Genomic DNA, 24,651 nt, shown 5'->3' on the forward strand with positions numbered 1-24,651 from the left:
TGCAAAATTTGGAGGTGTGCTTTGGGTCATTGTCCTGTTGTAGGATGAAATTGGCTCCAATCAAGCGCTGTCCACAGGGTATGGCATGGAGTTGCAAAATAAGTGATAGCCTTCCTTATTCAAAATCCCTTTTACCATGTACAAATCTCCCACTTTACCAGCACCAAAGCAACCCTAGACCATCACATTACCTCCACCATGCTTGACAGATGGTGTCAGAAACGCTTCCAGCATCTTTTCAGTTGTTCTGAGACTCACAAATGTTCTTCTGTGTGATCCAAACACCTCAAACTTGGATTTGTCTGTCCATAACACTTTTTTCCAGTCTTCCTCTGTCCAATTTCTGTGTTCTTTTAATTATATTAATCTTTTCCTTTTATTAGCCAGTCTCAGATATGGCTTTTTCTTTGCCACTCTGCACTGAATGCCAGCATCCTGGAGTCACCTCTTCATTGTAGACGTTGACACTGGTGTTTTGCGTGTACTATTTAATGAAGCTGCCAGTTGAGGACCTGTGAGGCGTCGATTTTTCAAACTACAGACTCTAGTGTACTTGTCTTGTTGCTCAGTTGTGCAGCGGGGCCTCACACTTCTCTTTCTACTCTGGTTAGAGCCTGTTTGTGCTCTCCTCTGAAGGGAGTAGTGCACACCGTTGTAAGAAATCTCCAATTTCTTGGCAACTTCTCGCATGGAATAGCCTTAATTTCTAAGAACAAGAATAGACTGACGAGTTTCACATGAAAGTTCTTTTATTCTGGCTATTTTGAGAGTTTAGTGGATCCAACAAATGTAATGCTCCAGATTCTCAACTAGCTCAAAGAAAGGTCAGGTTTGTAGGTTCTCTAATCAGCCAAACTGTTTTCAGCTGTGATAACATACTTGCACAAGGGTTTTCAAGGGTATTCTAACCATCCATTAGCCTTCTTACACAGTCAGCAAGCATAAAGTGCCATAAGAACACTGGAGTGATGGTTGTTGGAAATGGGCCTCTATACACCTATGAAGATATCGCATTACAAACCAGACGTTTGCAGCTAGAATAGTCATTTACCACATTAACAATGTAAAGAGTGTATTTCTGAATCATTTAATTTTAGCTTCATTGGAAAAAACTGTGCTTTTCTTTAAAAAATAAGGAAATTTCTAAGTGACCCTAAACTTTTGAACGGTAGTGTAAATCCTATTTCAAAGTTCTGTGTGCAAGTCTATCCAACAGCTCATCTGACACCAAAAGGTCCAGTATTGCCTATCAGATACTAATGCAAGGCCTAAACTGATACAATAAAGATGGTTAATATAAAGATTGACGATGTAATTTATACTATCACCAATACCCAGCTAAATTTCTAAGTGGCTGATAGCTGCACTGTCACTAAAGTCCTAAACAGGCGGTAGCAGCAACAGTTATAGTCTATTTGATGTGATGGACCTGCTGTTATATCAGTCATTGCACAAACCTGATGCACTTCAGTAAACAGATATGCATCGGCTGTTCTTTATCCAGCCAGAACCATTACCCACAATCCCGTGAACTTCTGGATCCTCAGATTGGACCACTAGCAAGAATTGGCCAAGTTTGGCATGGGAAAACTGTTATATTAGGCCCCCTGTATGCTATCAGAGAGAGTATTTAAAGTGGTTGGTGGCTTTGTCACACTCAAGGAGACCAGGTAATCAACTGCAAGCATGGAAAATGTTACATTTGTCATGTACGATCACACTTGGACCAAAAATGCGATCATGTGCAGGAGCCCAAACAGGCATGACTTAAATTAATGATGGTTGTTATAAAGTGTCAAACCTGTCCCAGTGACATTATTTGATAAGTTAATTCCACTGAGTCTGGCCATAATCTGCCAGCAGACATACAATGGAGAAGCAAACAAAAATCTCAATTACATATGTAATATGTAATTACATATGAATCCATACAAAAAAAGACTTACTATGGGTATTATCTGCTTATAGCAACCAATCCTGCAAACAAATACAGCTATTGCACTTTACATATGATAACTGTATCTGTATTTTCATTGTCTTCTATCACACAAAAGGGTTGTATATTCCTTTTTGGTATATAAAATGAAGTAACTTCACCCCCCCAAAAAAAATGTATCCAGTTAAAAACTAGACAAACATGAGAAACAGATACTCTTTTGGCAAACAATTATCTCACACAAATCTTGCAAAATCTAGAACAATGTTGCCATATTTATCATGTGTTCGTTATAACTCCGGTGTCTTATCATGTGGCAGGTGGCAACAGGGTCCACCTCAGTCACAAGGACCTGGTCGCTCTGCTGCCTTCACATTCCTTAAAGTTACACCATTTAATAAAGATATGTCTTTTCAGAACTTCCCTTGTATCTCAAGATATCTTGAAGACAAGTGATACCAGTTGACTAGCTTTGAAAAATAAATTAGGTTCCGGTTTATCAAAACTTTTATGCCAGAATTCAAATCTAAAAAGCTTTCAAAATGTTCATGCAACTCAGAGCTGTGCAAACATTTTCCTACTTTTAACATTTTCACAAAAGTTTTGCCCACCACTGCCAAAATGGATGAAGCTGGGGGAGACCGGTGGCACGGTGCCACACCTCATCTACTTCATGATAAGCTGTGGTGTTCCCTAATACACTTACTGACTGTAATAAGATTTGTGGAGGCTCACGCCACTTGTCAGATGCTCCTGATTCATTAAGGGGATGTGTAACTCCTAATTAATCAGGAGCGTCTGACTCCAACATAGTCCCTCATCAAGATAAGCATGAAAATTGCCAGTCTCCATGACTTGTTTTTCAAAGCTAGAAAAATATTTAGAATTGAGAGTCCTCAGTAGTTGATACCTTTTAATGGCCAACTGAAAAGATGGTAATAAATTGCAAGCTTTCGAGACTACACAGGTCTCTTCATCAGGTAAAGGTCTTTGCCTGATGAAGAGACCTGTGTAGTCTCGAAAGCTTGCAATTTATTACCATCTTTTCAGTTGGCCATTAAAAGGTATCAACCACTGAGGACTCTCAATTCTAAATATTTTTCTATCTACTGGCTAACACGGTACCAAGGTATATCTCTTTCCTTTTCAAAGCTAGTCATTTCATCTACTAAAATGTAGATATCTCGAGCTTAGAAGAAAGCTAAGGAAAGACACACCTGTATTTTGATTTGCAGACATATACTGTCAGATATACAGTATCACCAACATGCAATGTGAATGTAGTTGACAAATCAGATCAAAATGGTAGACAGTTGCTTTATATACTTTCCCTGTCAGTAATACACTAATAGGAAAACTTCAGAAGTCTAGCCTATTAGTCTAACTTCCCGAATTAGTGACAGATACAGTTTGTACAATGGAGATATGTGGTCAGTTTTCATTTAATGCTCTATATAATGTAGTTCTACCTAAAATGAATGACCGTCGTACAAGTGATGTGTGTTTCTGAAGAAAACAATTCTTGGTTTATGTTTTGTCTTTGATTTTAACTTTGATGCCTACAACAATCTTATCAGCACTCCTTTAATTGAAGTAAAAACAGGAAACACTTGTAGGTGTTGAGCTATACCAAGTAGGTGTAAATGAAAGGAAAGGAGTCGCCTTCTTATCCCACAGAAGACATGTAGATCAGGCAAAGTGAGAAAACACTCACAAGGCAATAAGTGATTACTAATTGTTCAATGCAAAAAGATAAGTGTAAAATTTAAAGAACAGAAAAAAACACACTACCTTATATTTTCCAGTGAGAATTGTATTTTCAATGGCTGCTGCTGTTTCTTTTACAAATGCCCTAACCCTGTATTGGGTAATGATGCCATTTGGTTGCTGTGGTCTTCTCCAGCTCACTGTTATAAAGTTGGCTTCCACTTCTTTTGCATTTAAATCAGATACAGCGCTGGGTACTTGAAATATATATAGAAAAGAAAGTGATAGAAAACATACAGTAATTAGCCAATGTATATGTCATGTCCCTAAAGCTTCTTCCAACCTACACATCTAGAACACTTTTATTACTAGTAATTGTCTAGTTAGGCTGGGTTCAGACAGCCATATTGGAAATTGGGACATTTGTGGCTACAAATTGTGGCTGTGACTACCTCCACGTGCAGCTCTGTGTACTTGTCCGCATTGCAGATGGGTGTAGGAGCTGTCTTTATATTGCATGGATTATTCTGGTCAAAAGTAGTGCATGCTGAAATTTTTTTCCCACCATTTGGCACAGTGGCTTGTGCTCACTTTGTATAGTCTGTGGATCTGCAGGAAGATTGTATTACGCTTCTGTGTAACCACCTCATTATACGGTGAGCGATGACTGTAAGCATGCCCCTGCAGCTTTGCAAAACAAGTTGCTAATCAAACTGGCTGGGCTTACAGCCACCGCTCACAGTGCAGAGCATATGTTGGAAGCAAGCTGTTATTCATAGTGCCAAGGCATGCTGTCCCGACTCATTTGTCAGATGACCCGAGACCAGGGGCTCCTTCCCTGCCCCTAACACTACGAGGTGCCCTAGCTTGACCTATTTCCCGGGTTACTTCTGAAGGTGAAGATGCCGGGGGCACATACCTTGCCTTATCTCCTGTATCTGCCCTCTGTCTGTACCCTTCCCCCACCCAGAGAAGAGGGGTGCTACTGTGCACCGCAGTACACCAACCCGACAAACAAGGCAACACAAACAAGGGTAACTTCACTCACATATACAGAGGAATGCATCGGGAGTGGAGGATGGGGAAAAACCAAAGTAGGAGAAGGAACGGAAATTATCATACTTACAAACACAAGTGTAATGTAAAGTAAAAGGACAATCTGTTTACATATGTTTTACCATTAATGTCTATGAGGACATTCTCACAAAACAAGATATTCTGGGCATATACTGCATGTCAGTCGTGCCCCGCTTATAAGGTGTGAATTTAGCCTCAAAGCAACAAAACCAAAATCTTCCACGTGCCTACGTAACTGAACTATTATATAAATAAATTAATATTGAGGTAACATCAAATTGATGCAAAGTAATCAGTCTTTTAAAGGGAACCTGTCAGGTCTAATAACACTAATAACCTGCAGATATAGGGTTAGTCTGCAGGCTAATCACATTTTGAAGGTGCTTAGCCGCAGTATTGTAAGTGTGTCACCCGGGAGAAAATGAACTTTGTTTCCTCCAGGACCTGCAGGCTTTCAGTCATGCAGGCATGCCCAGAGTAAGTACTGTCACATCTCACAGCACTGACAGCGGAAGTTGTATGCATGCCATGGCACTGACTGGCAGCCGGCTCTACCAGTGCATTAGTACTACGACTGGGTTCATTCATAACTTTTAACCTGTAGTTTGACCCCATATCTCCACATTAACAGTGTTATTGGACATGACATGTTCCCTTTAATCCTGTCAGCTAGTAGTTACATTATCAATATATTAATAAATCACAGATTACACCATCATTATTTATTACATTGTGATATTTGTTACCCTCTCAAGAACTTGAAATTTTCATTTTTGCATTTTTCGTTTTCAATTTTAGTTTTCCCTTTCTGTTCTTCCAAACTTTTTTAATTTTTCCATTAACATAGGGTGTTTTTTTGGTGGGATAAGTTGTAGTTACGCCACTCATTTTACCATATAATGTTTTAAAAAATGTGAAAAAAATTCAATGTTATAAAATGGTAAAAAAATTGTCACTGTTTCGGGCTTGTCAACTGAGCTGTAGATTATATTCACAACATTTTCAGGCACATACGATGTTTTGATCGATTTTTATTGCATACTTTGGAGGAAGTGTGGTGTTTTCATTTTATTCTTCATTCTGTGTTTAAATAATTTCATATTTTGAAAGTTGAGCTTTTATGGATGTAACGGTGTCAAATATGTTTATTTTTTTAATATATGTATTTATATTTGAATGTCAAAGGAGCATGATTTAAACTGCTGGAATGTTTTTCTATTTTTTTTTCTATTTTCATAACTTTCTTTTTTACTTTATTTTTTAGTTGCCATAATGGAGTTAAACTATATATCCTCTTAGATTGTTTGCGCTATATACTACATTATTACAGTGCTGAAATATATCCTGTCATTTATGTGTTCCTAAGAATCTCATTTAGCTAACAAGCATATTAATGTGGGAATCATCTCATATCAATTGTCCAAACAAATTGTATCAAGCATTGTTCAAAATGGGGTAGGATTAGGATGGGATACAGCGCTCTAACTTTTACACTTTTGTCTCTGTGAGATCTCAGCATGGAGGAAAAATGTGGGTAACAAGTGTCCTACTCCTTACACATCTCCATATGTTCTGTTCAGGAAGTTTTCTCCTATGTCTCCCTAGGTTCACAGCCCACTCTGGAGAATGGATGTACTCTCAGTATCTACATAAAGCAGCCATACTTGATTTGAGTGTATGGGCACTATTGTTACAATAAGTACAGGATTCATGTCATTAAAAGATCTTTCAGATGCCAGTGTGCATTAGCAGCATTTTTTTCTTTTTGCACAATTTTTCATACTAAAAACTACTGCATGTAATCATGATTTCCCGCAGCAATTAATGTAGATGTAATGCTGCAGTAGGAGGATATAACTTCACAGGTCCTAATCAGAACAATTAGAGGTCTTTTATTTGTTCACAGGCTATTGACACTTAATTAAGAGATCACAAGTACAGTAGGCCTAAACTAGCCCTCTATACAAGCTGCTAAGTGTTAAGTTCCAACCTGCACCTTGCTAGGGGAAACAGAGGTGTCAATGCTAATCACCACAGTAGTGTAGAAAGGTCAAAATCACACTATTATGTCACCAGACAAACAATGGGAAGCCTGGTGTAAAGGATACATACAAATATTGGTTACCAAAATTACACTGATATATCCATGTTTATATCTGGAAAAATGACCTCCTAGTGTAAATTATACGTTTATGAGAAGTCACCAGGAAGGTCAGGGGCCATAAAAAACAAAAGGTTACTAGTCAAGTTCATTTATACAGGTGAAAGAACTCCATGTTATCTCAAGTGATCTTGTAATACTAGTTTTGATTTATATACCACAGCATATGATGCCGCGCTTGGGGGTAAACTATCCGAGGTGTCTAAGTCAAGAATAAACTGGTGGATCTGGTTGCTTAATTCCCTACTTCAATCATTAAGCTGGATATTACTCTTGTGAATAAAAAAACATAATGCCTGGTGTGCAAAAGAGTTACAATGATAAAAGCCACCCGTTAATGTTCTGCAAATGACATACAGTGGGGCAAAAAAGTATTTAGTCAGTCAGCAATAGTGCAAGTTCCACCACTTAAAAAGATGAGAGGCGTCTGTAATTTACATCATAGGTAGACCTCAACTATGGGAGACAAACTGAGAAAAAAAATCCAGAAAATCACATTGTCTGTTTTTTTAACAATTTATTTGCATATTATGGTGGAAAATAAGTATTTGGTCAGAAACAAAATTTCATCTCAATACTTTGTAATATATCCTTTGTTGGCAATGACAGAGGTCAAACGTTTTCTGTAAGTCTTCACAAGGTTGCCACACACTGTTGGTGGTATGTTGGCCCATTCCTCCATGCAGATCTCCTCTAGAGCAGTGATGTTTTTGGCTTTTCGCTTGGCAGCACGGACTTTCAACTCCCTCCAAAGGTTTTCTATAGGGTTGAGATCTGGAGACTGGCTAGGCCACTCCAGGACCTTGAAATGCTTCTTACGAAGCCACTCCTTCGTTGCCCTGGAGGTGTGCTTTGGATCATTGTCATGTTGAAAGACCCATCCACGTTTCATCTTCAATGCCCTTACTGATGGAAGGAGGTTTGCACTCAAAATCTCACGATACATGGCCCCATTCATTCTTTCATGTACCCGGATCAGTCGTCCTGGCCCCTTTGCAGAGAAACAGCCCCAAAGCATGATGTTTCCACCACCATGCTTTACAGTAGGTATGGTGTTTGATGGATGCAACTCAGTATTCTTTTTCCTCCAAACACGACAAGTTGTGTTTCTACCAAACAGTTCCAGTTTGGTTTCATCAGACCATAGGACATTCTCCCAAAACTCCTCTGGATCATCCAAATGCTCTCTAGCAAACTTCAGACGGGCCCGGACATGTACTGGCTTAAGCAGTGGGACACGTCTGGCACTGCAGGATCTGAGTCCATGGTGGCGTAGTGTGTTACTTATGGTAGGCCTTGTTACATTGGTCCCAGCTCTCTGCAGTTCATTCACTAGGTCCCCCCGCGTGGTTCTGGGATTTTTGCTCACCGTTCTTGTGATCATTCTGACCCCACGGGGTGGGATTTTGCGTGGAGCCCCAGATCGAGGGAGATTATCAGTGGTCTTGTATGTCTTCCATTTTCTAATTATTGCTCCCACTGTTGATTTCTTCACTCCAAGCTGGTTGGCTATTGCAGATTCAGTCTTCCCAGCCTGGTGCAGGGCTACAATTTTGTTTCTGGTGTCCTTTGACAGCTCTTTGGTCTTCACCATAGTGGAGTTTGGAGTCAGACTGTTTGAGGGTGTGCACAGGTGTCTTTTTATACTGATAACAAGTTTAAACAGGTGCCATTACTACAGGTAATGAGTGGAGGAAAGAGGAGACTCTTAAAGAAGAAGTTACAGGTCTGTGAGAGCCAGAAATCTTGATTGTTTGTTTCTGACCAAATACTTATTTTCCACCATAATATGCAAATAAAATGATAAAAAAAACAGACAATGTGATTTTCGGGATTTTTTTTTCTCAGTTTGTCTCCCATAGTTGAGGTCTACCTATGATGTAAATTACAGACGCCTCTCATCTTTTTAAGTGGTGGAACTTGCACTATTGCTGACTGACTAAATACTTTTTTGCCCCACTGTAGGTATATGCGGTGTTAGCGCTTACCCTAATTGCGGTGAATGTCCGTCCGTGTCACAAGATCCACGGAGTTTCGTCTGGCTGTGCGGTAATGGATATGCAGAGGGTTGGATATAGGCTGCTCCTTGCTAATGGTAGGACGGCGAGCACCTCAGCTGTGCAACACCAGAGGAGCCCCGGCCAAGGGCGTCTTTGGATACAGCTGAAAAAAGGACACCTTCGGCCGGGGATATCCATTACCACACAGCCAGATAAATCTCCGTGGACCTTGTGACACAGACGGACATTCACCGCAATTAGGGTAAGCGCTAACACCGCATATACCTATGTCATTTGCAGAACATTAAGGGGTGGCTTTTATCATTATAATTCTTTTGCACACCAGGCATTATGTTTTTTATTCACAAGAGTAATATCCAGCTTAATGATTGAAGTAGGGAATTAAGCAACCAGATCCACCAGTTTATTCTTGACTTAGACACCTTGGATAGTTTACCCCAAGCGCGGCATCATATACTGTGGTATTTAATCTTCATTCGTTTGCAGGATTGGGACATATTCTATTTAGATTCCAGCAGCTGGGGGCTCTCCCTTCTCCACAAACTCTTTTCCCGTGTTAGTCAACTCACCTAGTGGTGAGCGCCAGTGTGATTTAGTTTTGATTTATACACTCCTCAACATTGAAATTGGGCCACCAAGAAGGAAAAGTCATGGAATTATGGAAATCACAGGATAGATGCAAAGGTTAATCATATGCAAATGATGGAAAACAATATAACAACAATTTAAAAACAAATCAATTTATCCAAAATGGTGTATGTTATTAGTGGTTGTCTCAGGAATCTCTGACATGCCAGCTACTGCACACTCCACATCACAATCCCGGGACTAGGACCATTGACTCATTCCCTTGTAAAGGTATCTTCATCACATTGCCCATGTGGTCTCCAGACCAATCACCGGCCATAATTACAAGACAAAAGCGGGTCTAAGACAGTAGGCCTTCATTGCAGCATCTATTGCGCCATTCCATGGAGACCACATGGAAAACACCCTCAGGTCTTCATAGGCAAACATCATGTGGGTCCTATTTCTGAGATTATGGTGTTAGTAGTGCAAACTGTAGGAAAACAAGGAGCGCAAATAGGGTCTTATCCCATGTTATACAATGTGTAATTTTGATCAAAAACTGCTCACCTGGTAGTGTAGAAACAAGGCTTGTATGTCAGCTGCTGCAGATCCACAGGTCGGCAAGCGACCTAATTACAGCTATTATCCAGGGAAGTCATCAGAACTTCTTCTTGAGGAAATACCACAAAGACAGTGTGGTATTTCCTCAAGAAGAAGTCCTGATGACATCAAAACGCCTAGAATAAACCGCCATCATCCCTTAACCATATTTTGTATTCTAAGTTGTCTGGCAGCGCGGATATAATCCACTATCTCCCTGGATAATAGCTGATATTATGGTGTGGAGTACCATAATGTAGAAAAGGTGAATCCCTCTAGTCTTCATCCCAGGTACTGTATATACTCGTGTACAAGCCAAGTTTTTCAGCACATTTTTTTTGTGCTGAAAATACCCCCCTCGGCTTATACACGAGTCATTGTCCCAGTTTACGAAGGGGAAGCGATGGAGCAGCGGGTCACAGGAGGCAGGAGCAGGAGGCTGTGGCTAAAGCCTGTGCCCGCTACTAAAGAGAAACAAATATTCACTTCACTGGAAATGAATATTAATTTCTCATATACAGCCACAGCAGCCGGCTTCCAGCAGCTGTCGGGCTATCACGGATGCCCGCTCATTAAGGTAATGAATATTCACCTCTCTCCACTCCCATAGGTGTGGAGAGAGGTTAATATTCATTACCTGTGAGACAGTGGCCGACATTGTTGTAAATGACCGGTATGTGTCGCAGAGGAGGAGGTACTCTGCGCTGTAAGCCTGAAATGTTGCTCTGGGACCTGTAGTTCCACGAGCCTTGTTTTTGTTTACACAGGAGGTTTACAGGGTTAGCCGGAGAGCTTGGCAGGACTGGCTAGCCACACACACCTCCCACCTATGGGGGTGGTTTCAGCTACATAATGTGACTGTGGCTTGGGTCACATGATCTGTGTTGTAAGGTCATGAAAGAGTACAGGTCTCGGTGTGTTGGAAAGTCCTGTGAGTGGACCAGATTCCTGAAGAGCACAGGGTTAGCCAATGTATGGCTAACTGCATTGGGGAAGCTACCGATCTTCTGAGCGTCTGGAACTGTCAGGTTTGGACTGTGTAGCAAGTCATCATCCGGGACAGTGATCCCAGTTCCCAGGAACCAAGAACTGACAAGAAGTCAGCGTGTGGAGCGGAGTTCCTGGAAGGTAACCCAGAGTATGGGGAGACTGTGTGCACTGACGAGGGTCAGTTAATGAACTGTGCTGTCACCCATGGTTAGTGAACGTAGTGAGGTCCAGCATGTTTAGAGACTGAAATCTAATGTTGTGTGTCATGGAGTAAAACTGTGAAAGAGACATTGGCACAGCATGTGGTCGCCCATGGTAACTGGACAAAGAGAAGTCCGGCATGTTTAGTGACTGTGATTTAAAGCCATGTACTATGAAGTGATATGGACTATGTGGTAGTTCTGTCATGTGTAACATGGCATACAGTGGTTTATGCTGAGTCTAAATAAACTGCATGGACTGTTTAAGCAAGAAAACATTCTTGTGTGCCTTAAACCCGTTGCCAAGCAAGTGTCCCCCAACACATTCAGTAAGCGCTGCACTACATACCTTAATGAGTGGGGACACATGATTGCCAGGCCTCAGGAGCAGTTGACACCGTAACAAGATGCTGTGAGGGTGCGCAAGGAAGGTAAGTAGGATTTTTTTTAATGCTTTTCTCATGGGAGCCATACATACAATGATGGGGATGAGGAACCATGCAGTCAAGAATGGGAATAAGGAGCCATGCATACAAGGATGGGAATCAGGGGCAATGCATACAAAGATTGGAATAAGGAGCCATGGATACAAGGATGGGGATGAGGAACTATGCTTACCAGAATAGGGATTAGGGGACAATGCATATCCAGCTTGTACTCGAGTCAATAAGTTTTCCCAGTTTTTTGAGACAAAATTAGGTGTCTCGGCTTATACTCTGGTCGGCTTATACAGGAGTATATATGGTACATTACCAGCTCAGTATTATATTGATTTGGTAATGAAACCAGTGCTATAGCCATTTCTCCAAAGTGTACCAGAAGCCGTTTTTCAACTAAACAATGCCAGACCATGCGTTGCTGATGCTACTGTGAGCCGTCTACATAGCTAAAATGTGATACCATGGCCTGAAGCATCGCCAGACATTTTTCCCATTAAACCTATCTGGGTTATTATTGGTTGGCAATTGCATGTCCCCAATTGCCAGCACTGGAGTGAAATGATTTGGGTGTCAAATTAATTAATCACGGCAGAACATTCCTCAGATAGCCATTACCAACTTAACTAAACTGACTGCATGTCAAAGCGTGTAAGTACATGTATTTCCTATGCATAACATTAACATGTCTATAGATTCCTGTGATCGCCAAAATTACATGTTTCCTTCTTGGTGTTGCATATCAATGTTGAGAAGTGTAGTAGGAATTACGGACACATCTGAAGCTAATATGTTATTACTAGATGGAGGCCCGATGTTATCGCATTGGGAGGGCGGTAATGTCATGATGGGGCAGGCATGCGGAGCTGTTGTTGCCTAATGGCATCCTGCAAAAATCTAATGGCTTTTGCATCAGGGGACTCATGTGCTGGACGCCTATGCTTATATGCATTGTTTTTGTCCCAGCGATGCTGTTGCTCTTCAAGAGTCTAATTTGCCCTTTGTTGTCTTTGACGTTGTGCCTTTGCTGCTTTCCTTTTATTGTCATTGGCATACTTTTTAGGAGGAGCCATGTTGGCATTGATATTTGCTTTTTAAAGGGGTTTTCCCATTAACAAAAGTTCATTTAAAAAATTGTCTTTGTCTGATCGTGTACCGAACATACCACAGCTCCTGGGAAGGGAAGGAAGCAAAAGACAATACTGACATTAAAGCAGGAGATTGCAGAGGATACATTTTGTGAGGTAAAATATTTTTTAAAAACAGTCAGTGAAATATTTTACCTCACAAAATGAACCCACTGTAATCCCCTGCTGTAATGTCAGTATTACCTTTTGCTTCCTCCTATGCCCAGGAGATGTGGTATGCTCCGTACATGGTCAGTCACAGTCAATTTTTAAAATGAACTTTCGTTTGTGGGAAAACCCCTTTAATGTGACCGGCTTCCACTGCCTGTAGACACGTCGCGTATCTGCCACCGGGATCAGCCGAATGATTCACTGCACCTGTGTGTAATTCGTGCAGGCACAGTAAATCAGACCGCCGTCATCTCTGTGCAGACTGTTATGAAAGGCAATTCAGTACCACAATGGACATAGCGGTCAGAGCACATACAGTGATCTGACAATAACTCAAAATCATAGAATGAGCTCTGAGATGTGGGAACTCTGCAGACCGCAATCCCTAATCCTCTCCAAACAACACTAGAGGCAGCCGTGGATTGCGCCTAACTCTGCCTATGCAACTTGGCACAGCCTGAGAAACTAACTAGCCTGAAGATAGAAAATAAGCCTACCTTGCCTCAGAGAAATACCCCAAAGGAAAAGGCAGCCCCCCACATATAATGACTGTGAGTTAAGATGAAAAGACAAAATTAGAGATGAAATAGATTCAGCAAAGTGAGGCCCGACTTTCTTAACAGAGCGAGGACAGAAAAGGTAACTTTGCGGTCTACACAAAACCCTAAAGAAAACCACGCAAAGGGGGCAAAAAGACCCTCCGTACCGAACTAACGGCACGGAGGTACACCCTTTGCGTCCCAGAGCTTCCAGCAACAAATTAGACAAGCTGGACAGAAAAAATAGCAAACAAATAGCAAAGAAGAACTTAGCTATGCAGAGCAGCAGGCCACAGGAATGATCCAGGGAAAAGCAAGTCCAACACTGGAACATTGACAGGAAGCCAGGATAAAAGCATTAGGTGGAGTTAAGTAGAGAAGCACCTAACGACCTCACCAGATCACCTGAGGGAGGAAACTCAGAAGCCGCAGTACCACTTCCCTCCACCAACAGAAGCTCACAGAGAGAATCAGCCGAAGTACCACTTGTGACCACAGGAGGGAGCTCTGCCACAGAATTCACAACAGTACCCCCTCTTGAGGAGGGGTCACCGAACCCTCACCAGAGCCCCCAGGCCGACCAGGATGAGCCACATGAAAGGCACGAACAAGATCGGGAGCATGGACATCAGAGGCAAAAACCCAGGAATTATCTTCCTGAGCGTAACCCTTCCATTTAACCAGATACTGGAGTTTCCGTCTAGAAACACGAGAATTCAAAATCTTCTCCACAATATACTCCAATTCCCCCTCCACCAAAACCGGGGCAGGAGGATCAACAGATGGAACCATAGGTGCCACGTATCTCCGCAACAATGACCTATGGAATACGTTATGTATGGAAAAAGAATCTGGAAGGGTCAGACGAAAAGACACAGGATTAAGAACCTCAGAAATCCTAAACGGACCAATGAAACGAGGTTTAAACTTAGGAGAGGAAACCTTCATAGGAATATGACGAGAAGATAACCAAACCAGATCCCCAACACGAAGTCGGGGACCCACACGGCGTCTGCGATTAGCGAAACGTTGAGCCTTCTCCTGGGACAAGGTCAAATTGTCCACTACATGAGTCCAAATCTGCTGCAACCTGTCCACCACAGTATCCACACCAGGACAGTCCGAAGACTCAACCTGTCCTGAAGAGAAACGAGGATGGAACCCAGAATTGCAGAAAAATGGCGAAACCAAGGTAGCCGAGCTGGCCCGATTATTAAGGGCGAACTCAGCCAAAGGCAAAAAGGACACCCAGTCATCCTGATCGGCAGAAACAAAGCATCTCAGATATGTTTCCAAGGTCTGATTGGTTTGTTCGGTCTGGCCATTAGTCTGAGGATGGAAAGCCGAGGAAAAAGACAAGTCAATACCCATCCTACCACAAAAGGCTCGCCAAAACCTTGAAACAAACTGGGAACCTCTGTCAGAAACGATATTCTCTGGAATGCCATGTAAACGAACCACATGCTGGAAGAACAATGGCACCAAATCAGAGGAGGAAGGCAATTTAGACAAGGGTACCAGATGGACCATCTTAGAAAAGCGATCACAGACCACCCAAATGACTGACATCTTTTGAGAAACGGGAAGATCAGAAATAAAATCCATAGAGATATGTGTCCAAGGCCTCTTCGGGACCGGCAAGGGCAAAAGCAACCCACTGGCACGAGAACAGCAGGGCTTAGCCCGAGCACAAATCCCACAGGACTGCACAAAAGCACGCACATCCCGCGACAGAGACGGCCACCAAAAGGATCTAGCCACTAACTCTCTGGTACCAAAGATTCCAGGATGACCAGCCAACACCGAACAATGAACCTCAGAGATAACTTTATTGGTCCACCTATCAGGGACAAACAGTCTCTCCGCTAGACAACGATCAGGTTTATTAGCCTGAAATTTTTGCAGCACCCGCCGCAAATCAGGGGAGATGGCAGACACAATTACTCCTTCCTTGAGGATACCCGCCGGCTCAGACAAACCCGGAGAGTCGGACACAAAACTCCTAGACAGAGCATCCGCCTTCACATTTTTAGAGCCCGGAAGGTACGAAATCACAAAGTCAAAACAGGCAAAAAACAGCGACCAATGAGCCTGTCTAGGATTCAACCGCTTAGCAGACTCAAGATAAGTCAAGTTCTTATGATCAGTCAATACCACCACGCGATGCTTAGCTCCTTCAAGCCAATGACGCCACTCCTCGAATGCCCACTTCATGGCCAGCAACTCTCGGTTGCCCACATCATAATTTCGCTCAGCAGGCGAAAACTTCCTGGAAAAAAAAGCGCATGGTTTCATCACTGAGCAATCAGAACCTCTCTGCGACAAAACAGCCCCTGCTCCAATCTCAGAAGCATCAACCTCGACCTGGAACGGAAGAGAAACATCTGGTTGACACAACAGAGGGGCAGAAGAAAAACGACGCTTCAACTCCTGAAAAGCTTCCACAGCAGCAGAAGACCAATTGACCAAATCAGCACCCTTCTTGGTCAAATCGGTCAATGGTTTGGCAATACTAGAAAAATTGCAGATGAAGCGACGATAAAAATTAGCAAAGCCCAGGAACTTTTGCAGACTTTTCAGAGATGTCGGCTGAGTCCAATCATGGATGGCTTGGACCTTAACAGGATCCATCTCGATAGTAGAAGGGGAAAAGATGAACCCCAAAAATGAAACCTTTTGCACACCAAAGAGACACTTAGATCCCTTCACAAACAAAGAATTAGGACGCAGGACCTGAAAAACTGTTCTGACCTGCTTCACATGAGACTCCCAATCATCCGAGAAGATCAAAATGTCATCCAAGTACACAATCAGGAATTTATCCAGGTACTCTCGGAAGATGTCATGTATAAAGGACTGAAACACTGATGGAGCATTGGCAAGTCCGAATGGCATCACTAGATACTCAAAATGACCCTCGGGCGTATTAAATGCAGTTTTCCATTCATCTCCTTGCCTGATTCGCACCAGATTATACGCACAACGAAGATCTATCTTGGTGAACCAACTAGCCCCCTTAATCCGAGCAAACAAATCAGATAACAATGGCAAGGGGTACTGAAATTTAACCGTGATCTTATTTAGAAGGCGGTAATCTATACAAGGTCTCAGCGAACCATCCTTATTGGCTACAAAAAAGAACCCTGCTCCTAATGGTGACGATGACGGGCGAATATGCCCCTTCTCCAGGGATTCCTTCACATAACTGCGCATAGCGGCATGCTCAGGCACGGATAAATTAAACAGTCGACCTTTTGGGAATTTACTACCAGGAATCAAATTGATAGCACAATCACAATCCCTATGCGGAGGTAGGGCATCGGACTTGGGCTCATCAAATACATCCCGGTAATCAGACAAGAACTCTGGAACCTCAGAAGGGGTGGATGACGAAATTGACAGAAATGGAACATCACCATGTACCCCCTGACAACCCCAGCTGGACACCGACATGGATTTCCAATCTAATACTGGATTATGGGCTTGTAGCCATGGCAACCCCAACACGACCACATCATGCAGATTATGCAATACCAGAAAGCGAATAACCTCCTGATGTGCAGGAGCCATGCACATGGTCAGCTGGGTCCAGTATTGAGGCTTATTCTTGGCCAAAGGTGTGGCATCAATTCCTCTCAATGGAATAGGACACTGCAAGGGCTCTAAGAGAAACCCACAACGCTTAGCATACTCCAAGTCCATCAAATTCAGGGCAGCGCCTGAATCCACAAATGCCATGACAGAATACGATGACAAAGAACAGATCAAGGTAACGGACAGAAGAAATTTTGACTGTACCGTACCAATGGTGGCAGACCTAGCGAACCGCTTAGTGCGCTTAGGACAATCAGAGATAGCATGAGTGGAATCACCACAGTAGAAACACAGCCCATGCAGACGTCTGTGTTCTAGCCGTTCAACTCTGGTCAAAGTCCTATCGCACTGCATAGGCTCAGGTTTAAGCTCAGGTAATACCGCCAAATGGTGCACAGATTTATGCTCACGCAAGCGTCGACCGATCTGAATGGCCAAAGACATAGACTCATTCAAATCAGCAGGCATAGGAAATCCCACCATGACATCCTTAAGGGCTTCAGAGAGACCCTTTCTGAACATAGCTGCCAGCGCAGACTCATTCCATTGAGTGAGCACGGACCACTTTCTAAATTTCTGACAATATACCTCTATCTCATCCTGACCCTGACAAAGAGCCAGCAAATTTTTCTCTGCCTGATCCACTGAATTAGGTTCATCGTACAGCAATCCGAGCGCCAGGAAAAACGCATCGATATTACTCAATGCAGGATCTCCTGGCGCAAGAGAAAACGCCCAGTCCTGAGGGTCGCCGCGCAAAAAAGAAATAACAATCAAAACCTGTTGAACTGGATCACCAGAGGAGCGAGGTTTCAAGGCCAGAACTAATTTACAATTATTTTTGAAACTCAGAAACTTAGTTCTATCTCCATAAAACAAATCAGGAATAGGAATTCTTGGTTCTAACATAGATTTCTGATCAATAGTGTCTTGAATCTTTTGTACTCTTGCCAAGACAGACTTCTAATGTCCATCGCTACACCTGTGTACTGAACCACCCAAATGTCTAGGGGAAAAAAAGGCAAAACACAGTGCAAAGAAAAAAAAAATGGTCTCAGAACTTCTTTTTTCCCTCTATTGAGAATCATTAGTACTTTTGGCTTCCTGTACTGTTATGAAAGGCAATTCAGTACCACAATGGACATAGCGGTCAGCGCACATACAGTGATCTGACAATAACTCAAAATCATAGAACGAGCTCTGAGACGTGGGAACTCTGCAGACTGCAATCCCTAATCCTCTCCAAACAACACTAGAGGCAGCCGTGGATTGCGCCTAACTCTGCCTATGCAACTCGGCACAGCCTGAGAAACTAACTAGCCTGAAGATAGAAAATAAGCCTACCTTGCCTCAGAGAAATACCCCAAAGGAAAAGGCAGCCCCCCACATATAATGACTGTGAGTTAAGATGAAAAGACAAACGTAGAGATGAAATAGATTCAGCAAAGTGAGGCCCGACTTTCTTAACAGAGCGAGGACAGAAAAGGTAACTTTGCGGTCTACACAAAACCCTAAAGAAAACCACGCAAAGGGGGCAAAAAGACCCTCCGTACCGAACTAACGGCACGGAGGTACACCCTTTGCGTCCCAGAGCTTCCAGCAACAAATTAGACAAGCTGGACAGAAAAAATAGCAAACAAATAGCAAAGAAGAACTTAGCTATGCAGAGCAGCAGGCCACAGGAATGATCCAGGGAAAAGCAAGTCCAACACTGGAACATTGACAGGAAGCCAGGATAAAAGCATTAGGTGGAGTTAAGTAGAGAACCACCTAACGACCTCACCAGATCACCTGAGGGAGGAAACTCAGAAGCCGCAGTACCACTTCCCTCCACCAACAGAAGCTCACAGAGAGAATCAGCCGAAGTACCACTTGTGACCTCAGGAGGGAGCTCTGCCACAGAATTCACAACAGCAGACAGATAGCGGTGGTCACATTAAAACTGCGCATGCGCTCGTCCTGAACAAAGATGGCAGCAGTCAGTGAATCATTCGGCTGATCCCGGCGGTGGCGTGTTCGTGACGGTATTCCGCTGGTGGTACTGTGCAAGAGGCTGCATGAGTGTGTGAGAGTGTAAGTGTGTGAGTGTTTGAGTGCGTAAGTAAGTGTGAGTGTGAATGTGAGTGTGAGAGTGTGAGTGTTAGCGTGTGAATGTGAGTGTGAATGTGTGAGTGTGAGAGTGTGTGAGAGTGTGTGAGTGTTTGTGAGTGTGTGACTGTGACTGTGTGTGTGTGGTGTGTACGGCGTATAGAGTATGTGTGTGTTCTGCTGGTGGTACCGTGCAATAGGTTGCTACCAGCAGCAGTTTCCATATTGAGACACCCATCATTTGGGTGTCCCAATATGGCGGCCGGTGAACTTCCTCCGCTTGGAATTCTGGGATACGGCGATATCTGGACGGAACTGGAAATGAAAACATTACAAGGCAATTATATAAATAGATTACCTGGCTATTTAGCTGGCGCCCTGCCTCCAATTAGTGCCAGTTGTAGATTTGCTAAAGTGGTGTGCCCTTTCTCTGTATTTTGTGTATCTGTATTTGATCATTGCTGCCTAACCTTGGACCTTGCCTTTGACCATCTGTTTGCCTTGCCCTTTTGTCTTGATCTGCTACCTTCCTGGAATTCTGACCTCGGACTGTGACCTAACTACACCTTTGCCTTACCCCTTTGTTTTTGATGAACTTTCTTTGTATGTCACCTCGGACCTCTTGACTACCCAGCCTCACGGCTTGTCCGTGAGTAGTTACTAGCATCACACTCAGGTTAGGGTGCATTAGAATGAAACATGAAGTTACACATGTCTAAACGCATGTACTGTCTCTAATGTTGTACGGACATTGTAGTCTGCAAACTAGAACTATTGCTATTAACAGACATTTCCAGCATAATATTCGTCACAAAAGGTATTTGGCTACTATTTTTGGAGGGTGCTTATAAGGTTCTCTGATGAAACCAGAATAATATGGAAGAATTGCGTTAGAACTCATAAACGTAAATCTCATACATAAATCCTCTCTTTATCTGAGAAATATTACAGTACTTTAATCATTACATTTATATATACTATATCTTCATACTAAAATAAGCATGTTGTTGGACAATGTTTACTATTATGCACAGGTAGTTTTAATTTGTTTTCATTAAATAGTAAAGTTTTATTCAGAATTTTTTTTTTTCATCTTTAATTAATGGTTATTGTCTATAATGCAACCCCTATTATGCAATCCCGCATAATAGGGGTACATTATTCTTCAAACTGCACACCAGCTACTGCAGAACTTCTTTTTATCATCGAAGAGGGAGAGTCCGGCCCATTATTGTTTGATTTATGTTTTACGGTGGTAACAGGTCAACTGTGGCTGGAAATAGAGACTTTGTGGCTGCATCTGTTTAGCTTATGTTGTACAGGATAGTCTAAATCACAAGTTAATTATCAGAGCTCAAAGTAGTCTAGTGAAATTCTGTAATGAACAGAAAATGAACCTGTTCTCACTATTTTAGGCTGCAGTACTAGAGTTGCTGCAGTCCTACAATGGAGGCATTGTTTTTTCACATGCGCAACCTGCAGGATACATTAGTCAGCCTGCATAGATAGGACACCTGGAGTATACCCAGAGACTGACATGTGCGTATCTCATCTACACTTAAAGGACCAGAACAAGGGACACCTATAAACCATGTCTCAGGACACCAGGGCCACCAATTTATCACTTTGCAGTTAAATCTTCCCACAATAAATGAGTTAAACTAGTGATCATTATAATTAGTATTATTAACTATCCAAACATTTTACAATTGTTAATGAGAGAATATTTATTGATCATGCTTTTTTTTTTTTGTATCGTCAGTTGCCATCAGCGGGTGAGGAGAAACCCAAACCGTCAGCAGCATGTATCAGCTGACAGGTTCTCTGTAAAGGGGCATTCCCATCTCCAAGATTCTATTTCAATATGTACCCGGTGTAATAACATACATAGTAACATAGTAACATAGTTAGTAAGGCCGAAAAAAGACATTTGTCCATCCAGTTCAGCCTATATTCCATCATAATAAATACCCAGATCTACGTCCTTCTACAGAACCTAATAATTGTATGATACAATATTGTTCTGCTCCAGGAAGACATCCAGGCCTCTCTTGAACCCCTCGACTGAGTTCGCCATCACCACCTCCTCAGGCAAGCAATTCCAGATTCTCACTGCCCTAACAGTAAAGAATCCTCTTCTATGTTGGTGGAAAAACCTTCTCTCCTCCAGACGCAAAGAATGCCCCCTTGTGCCCGTCACCTTCCTTGGTATAAACAGATCCTCAGTGAGATATTTGTATTGTCCCCTTATATACTTATACATGGTTATTAGATCGCCCCTCAGTCGTCTTTTTTCTAGACTAAATAATCCTAATTTTGCTAATCTATCTGGGTATTGTAGTTCTCCCATCCCCTTTATTAATTTTGTTGCCCTCCTTTGTACTCTCTCTAGTTCCATTATATCCTTCCTGAGCACCGGTGCCCAAAACTGGACACAGTACTCCATGTGCGGTCTAACTAGGGATTTGTACAGAGGCAGTATAATGCTCTCATCATGTGTATCCAGACCTCTTTTAATGCACCCCATGATCCTGTTTGCCTTGGCAGCTGCTGCCTGGCACTGGCTGCTCCAGGTAAGTTTATCATTAACTAGGATCCCCAAGTCCTTCTCCCTGTCAGATTTACCCAGTGGTTTCCCATTCAGTGTGTAATGGTGATATTGATTCCTTCTTCCCATGTGTATAACCTTACATTTATCATTGTTAAACCTCATCTGCCACCTTTCAGCCCAAGTTTCCAACTTATCCAGATCCATCTGTAGCAGAATACTATCTTCTCTTGTATTAACTGCTTTACATAGTTTTGTATCATCTGCAAATATCGATATTTTACTGTGTAAACCTTCTACCAGATCATTAATGAATATGTTGAAGAGAACAGGTCCCAATACTGACCCCTGCGGTACCCCACTGGTCACAGCGACCCAGTTAGAGACTATACCATTTATAACCACCCTCTGCTTTCTATCACTAAGCCAGTTACTAACCCATTTACACACATTTTCCCCCAGACCAAGCATTCTCATTTTGTGTACCAACCTCTTGTGCGGCACGGTATCAAACGCTTTGGAAAAATCGAGATATACCACGTCCAATGACTCACCGTGGTCCAGTCTATAGCTTACCTCTTCATAAAAACTGATTAGATTGGTTTGACAGGAGCGATTTCTCATAAACCCATGCTGATATGGAGTTAAACAGTTATTCTCATTGAGATAATCCAGAATAACATCCCTCAGAAACCCTTCAAATATTTTACCAACAATAGAGGTTAGACTTACTGGCCTATAATTTCCAGGTTCACTTTTAGAGCCCTTTTTGAATATTGGCACCACATTTGCTATGCGCCAGTCCTGCGGAACAGACCCTGTCGCTATAGAGTCACTAAAAATAAGAAATAATGGTTTATCTATTACATTACTTAGTTCTCTTAGTACTCGTGGGTGTATGCCATCCGGACCCGGAGATTTATCTATTTTAATCTTATTTAGCCGGTTTCGCACCTCCTCTTGGGTTAGATTGGTGACCCTTAATATAGGGTTTTCATTGTTTCTTGGGATTTCACCTAGCATTTCATTTTCCACCGTGAATACCGTGGAGAAGAAGGTGTTTAATATGTTAGCTTTTTCCTCGTCATCTACAACCATTCTTTCCTCACTATTTTTTAAGGGGCCTACATTTTCAGTTTTTATTCTTTTACTATTGATATAGTTGAAGAACAGTTTGGGATTAGTTTTACTCTCCTTAGCAATGTGCTTCTCTGTTTCCTTTTTGGCAGCTTTAATTAGTTTTTTAGATAAAGTATTTTTCTCCCTATAGTTTTTTAGAGCTTCAATGGTGCCATCCTGCTTTAGTAGTGCAAATGCTTTCTTTTTACTGTTAATTGCCTGTCTTACTTCTTTGTTTAGCCACATTGGGTTTTTCCTATTTCTAGTCCTTTTATTCCCACAAGGTATAAACCGCTTACACTGCCTATTTAGGATGTTCTTAAACATTTCCCATTTATTATCTGTATTCTCATTTCTGAGGATATTGTCCCAGTCTAACAGATTAAGGGCATCTCTAAGCTGTTCAAACTTTGCCTTCCTAAAGTTCAGTGTTTTTGTGACTCCCTGACAAGTCCCCCTAGTGAAAGACAGGTGAAACTGCACAATATTGTGGTCGCTATTTCCTAAATGCCCAACCACCTGCAGATTTGTTATTCTGTCAGGTCTATTAGATAGTATTAGGTCTAAAAGTGCTGCTCCTCTGGTTGGATTCTGCACCAATTGTGAAAGATAATTTTTCTTGGTTATTAGCAGAAACCTGTTGCCTTTATGGGTTTCACAGGTTTCTGTTTCCCAGTTAATATCCGGGTAGTTAAAGTCCCCCATAACCAGGACCTCATTATGGGTTGCAGCTTCATCTATCTGCTTTAGAAGTAGACTTTCCATGCTTTCTGTTATATTTGGGGGTTTGTAACAGACCCCAATGAGAATTTTGTTACCATTTTTCCCTCCATGAATTTCAACCCATATGGACTCGACATCCTCATTCCCTTCGCTAATATCCTCCCTTAAAGTGGACTTTAGACAAGACTTTACATAGAGACAAACCCCTCCTCCTCTCCGATTTTTACGATCCTTTCTAAACAGACTGTAACCCTGTAAGTTAACTGCCCAGTCATAGCTTTCATCTAACCATGTCTCGGTTATTCCCACTATGTCAAAGTTACCTGTAGATATTTCTGCTTCTAGTTCTTCCATCTTGTTTGTCAGGCTTCTGGCGTTTGCGAGCATGCAGTTTAGAGGATTTTGTTTTGTTCCAATCTCCTCACTGTGGATTGTTTTAGAAATGTTCTTACCTCCCTTCTGAGTATGTTTTCCTGGGTCGTCTTTGTTCGAGTCTAATGTTTTTCTTCCCGTCCCCTCTTCTTCTAGTTTAACGCCCTCCTGATGAGTGTAGCGAGTCTTCTGGCGAATGTGTGTTTCCCAGGTTTGTTGAGGTGTAGTCCGTCTCTGGCGAGGAGTCCATCATACCAGTAATTCACACCGTGGTCCAGGAATCCAAATCCTTGTTGTCTGCACCATCGTCTTAGCCAGTTGTTTGCATCAAGGATCCTGTTCCATCTCCTGGTGCCATGCCCGTCTACTGGAAGGATAGAAGAAAAAACTACCTGTGCATCCAGTTCCTTTACTTTCTTCCCCAACTCTTCAAAGTCTTTGCAGATTGTCGGTAGGTCCTTCCTTGCCGTGTCATTGGTGCCAACATGTATCAGAAGAAATGGGTGGACGTCCTTGGAGCTGAAGAGCTTTGGTATCCTATCGGTCACATCCTTGATCATCGCACCTGGAAGGCAGCATACTTCTCTTGCAGTTATGTCCGGTCTGCAGATGGCTGCTTCGGTGCCTCTCAGTAGTGAGTCTCCCACCACCACCACTCTTCGTTGCTTCTT

At 42.3% G+C, this 24,651-nt stretch overlaps 1 protein-coding gene across 1 annotated transcript in view; it reads right to left on the bottom strand.

Moving 5' to 3' along the window:
* The window catches only part of PTPRQ (protein tyrosine phosphatase receptor type Q), a 536,318-nt gene that overhangs the window by 423,257 nt on the left and 88,410 nt on the right, over positions 1-24,651 (bottom strand). The window contains exon 6 of the mRNA XM_069762319.1: positions 3,728-3,900. Coding sequence (XP_069618420.1) covers positions 3,728-3,900 — 173 coding nt within the window. The remainder of the gene's footprint in view (positions 1-3,727; positions 3,901-24,651) is intronic.

The sequence above is a fragment of the Ranitomeya imitator genome, chromosome 4 (assembly GCF_032444005.1).
Source record: "Ranitomeya imitator isolate aRanImi1 chromosome 4, aRanImi1.pri, whole genome shotgun sequence".
NCBI classification, from domain to species: domain Eukaryota; kingdom Metazoa; phylum Chordata; class Amphibia; order Anura; family Dendrobatidae; genus Ranitomeya; species Ranitomeya imitator.